General features: G+C 38.3%; 1 protein-coding gene across 1 annotated transcript; it reads right to left on the bottom strand.

The window, feature by feature from the left end:
- Positions 1-459: 459 nt before the first annotated feature.
- Positions 460-845, bottom strand: EAH_00068190 (leucine carboxyl methyltransferase, putative; the record flags this gene model as incomplete). Its single annotated transcript, XM_013392306.1, has 2 exons — positions 460-516; positions 782-845. Coding segments are annotated over 2 exons (121 nt in total), but the record flags the coding sequence as incomplete, so codon positions are not given.
- Between the last annotated feature and the right edge of the window lie 341 nt (positions 846-1186).

The raw sequence follows: 1186 nt of genomic DNA, 5'->3' as shown, positions 1-1186 counted from the left end.
TAAACCCTAAACCCTAAACCCTAAACCCTAAACCCTAAACCCTAACAGCCGAAGGGCGTCATTTGCGGCTAGGTCCTATGAATGCGGCGCTCGTGAAAAAGTACTTAGGGTTTAGGGTTTAGCATGTAGTGTTTAGGGTTTAAGCTCGTAGGGTTCTGAGGGTTTAGGGTTTAGGGTTTAGCATTTAGGGTTTATCGCTTACGCTTTAGAGGTTTTCAGGTTTAGATTTAGCAGGATATACGGTTTATATTATTAGGGTTTAGGGTTAATATTATTAGGGTTTAGGGCCCTTATTAGGGTTTATTGTTTAAATTAGGGTTTAGGGTTTAGGGTTTACGCTATTAGGGTTTAGGGTTTAGGGTTTATACTATTAGGGTTTAGGGTTTAGGGTTTATACCTGTAGATTATGCAGCATTGTTCTCCCAAAGGCATCATGCGGATTAAACTGCTCGTAAAGAATTAAACAACTCGCATTAAAAGGCGTCGCTGAGGCGGCCAGGCGGCCCACCGCAGGACCTGCAAACAAACAAAACACGAAAAACAAAGCTGCCTATACACCCCAATTGCAACCTGAAAATATATAAATAAATAAATAAGTACATCAATACATCAATAAATAAATAGAGAGACAAACAAATAAACAAACAAACAAACGAAGTAAACAGACAAACAAACGAAGTAAACAAACTAACAAACAAAACAAACAAAACAAACAAACAGACAAAATAATAAAGAGAAAAAATAATAAAGAGACAACAAATAATAAAATATAGATCCTTACCGCATCCGCCTCTTCAACTCGCAGATAAATTAAAACACATTCACACAAAAACAACGTCGGCAAACTGCACGCACAAACCCTAAACCCTAAACCCTAAACCCTAAACCCTAAACCCTAAACCCTAGACCCTAGACGATAGAGGACAAACCCTAGGCCTTAAGTAATGCTTCGTAAACCCTAAATCCTAAACTGTAAAGCGCAAACCCTAAACCCTAAAGCGCAACCACTACTAAACCCTAAACCCTAAACCCTAAGCCCTAAGCCCTAAGCAAGTGTGTGTAATTACAGCTACAGCAGAAGCAAGAGGTAAATAAATAAAATAAGCATTTTAAAGAAAAAAGAAGTTTAGCTGCGTATACACCTAAAACAACTAACTCTTTTCTTAAGCCTGCTTCATCCATCGAT

This window comes from Eimeria acervulina, genomic scaffold (assembly GCF_000499425.1).
Source record: "Eimeria acervulina Houghton genomic scaffold, Eah_scaff3130, whole genome shotgun sequence".
NCBI lineage: Eukaryota > Apicomplexa > Conoidasida > Eucoccidiorida > Eimeriidae > Eimeria > Eimeria acervulina.
The sequence above is the reverse complement of the archived record's forward strand: the minus strand, read 5'-3'. Positions and strand labels throughout refer to the sequence as shown.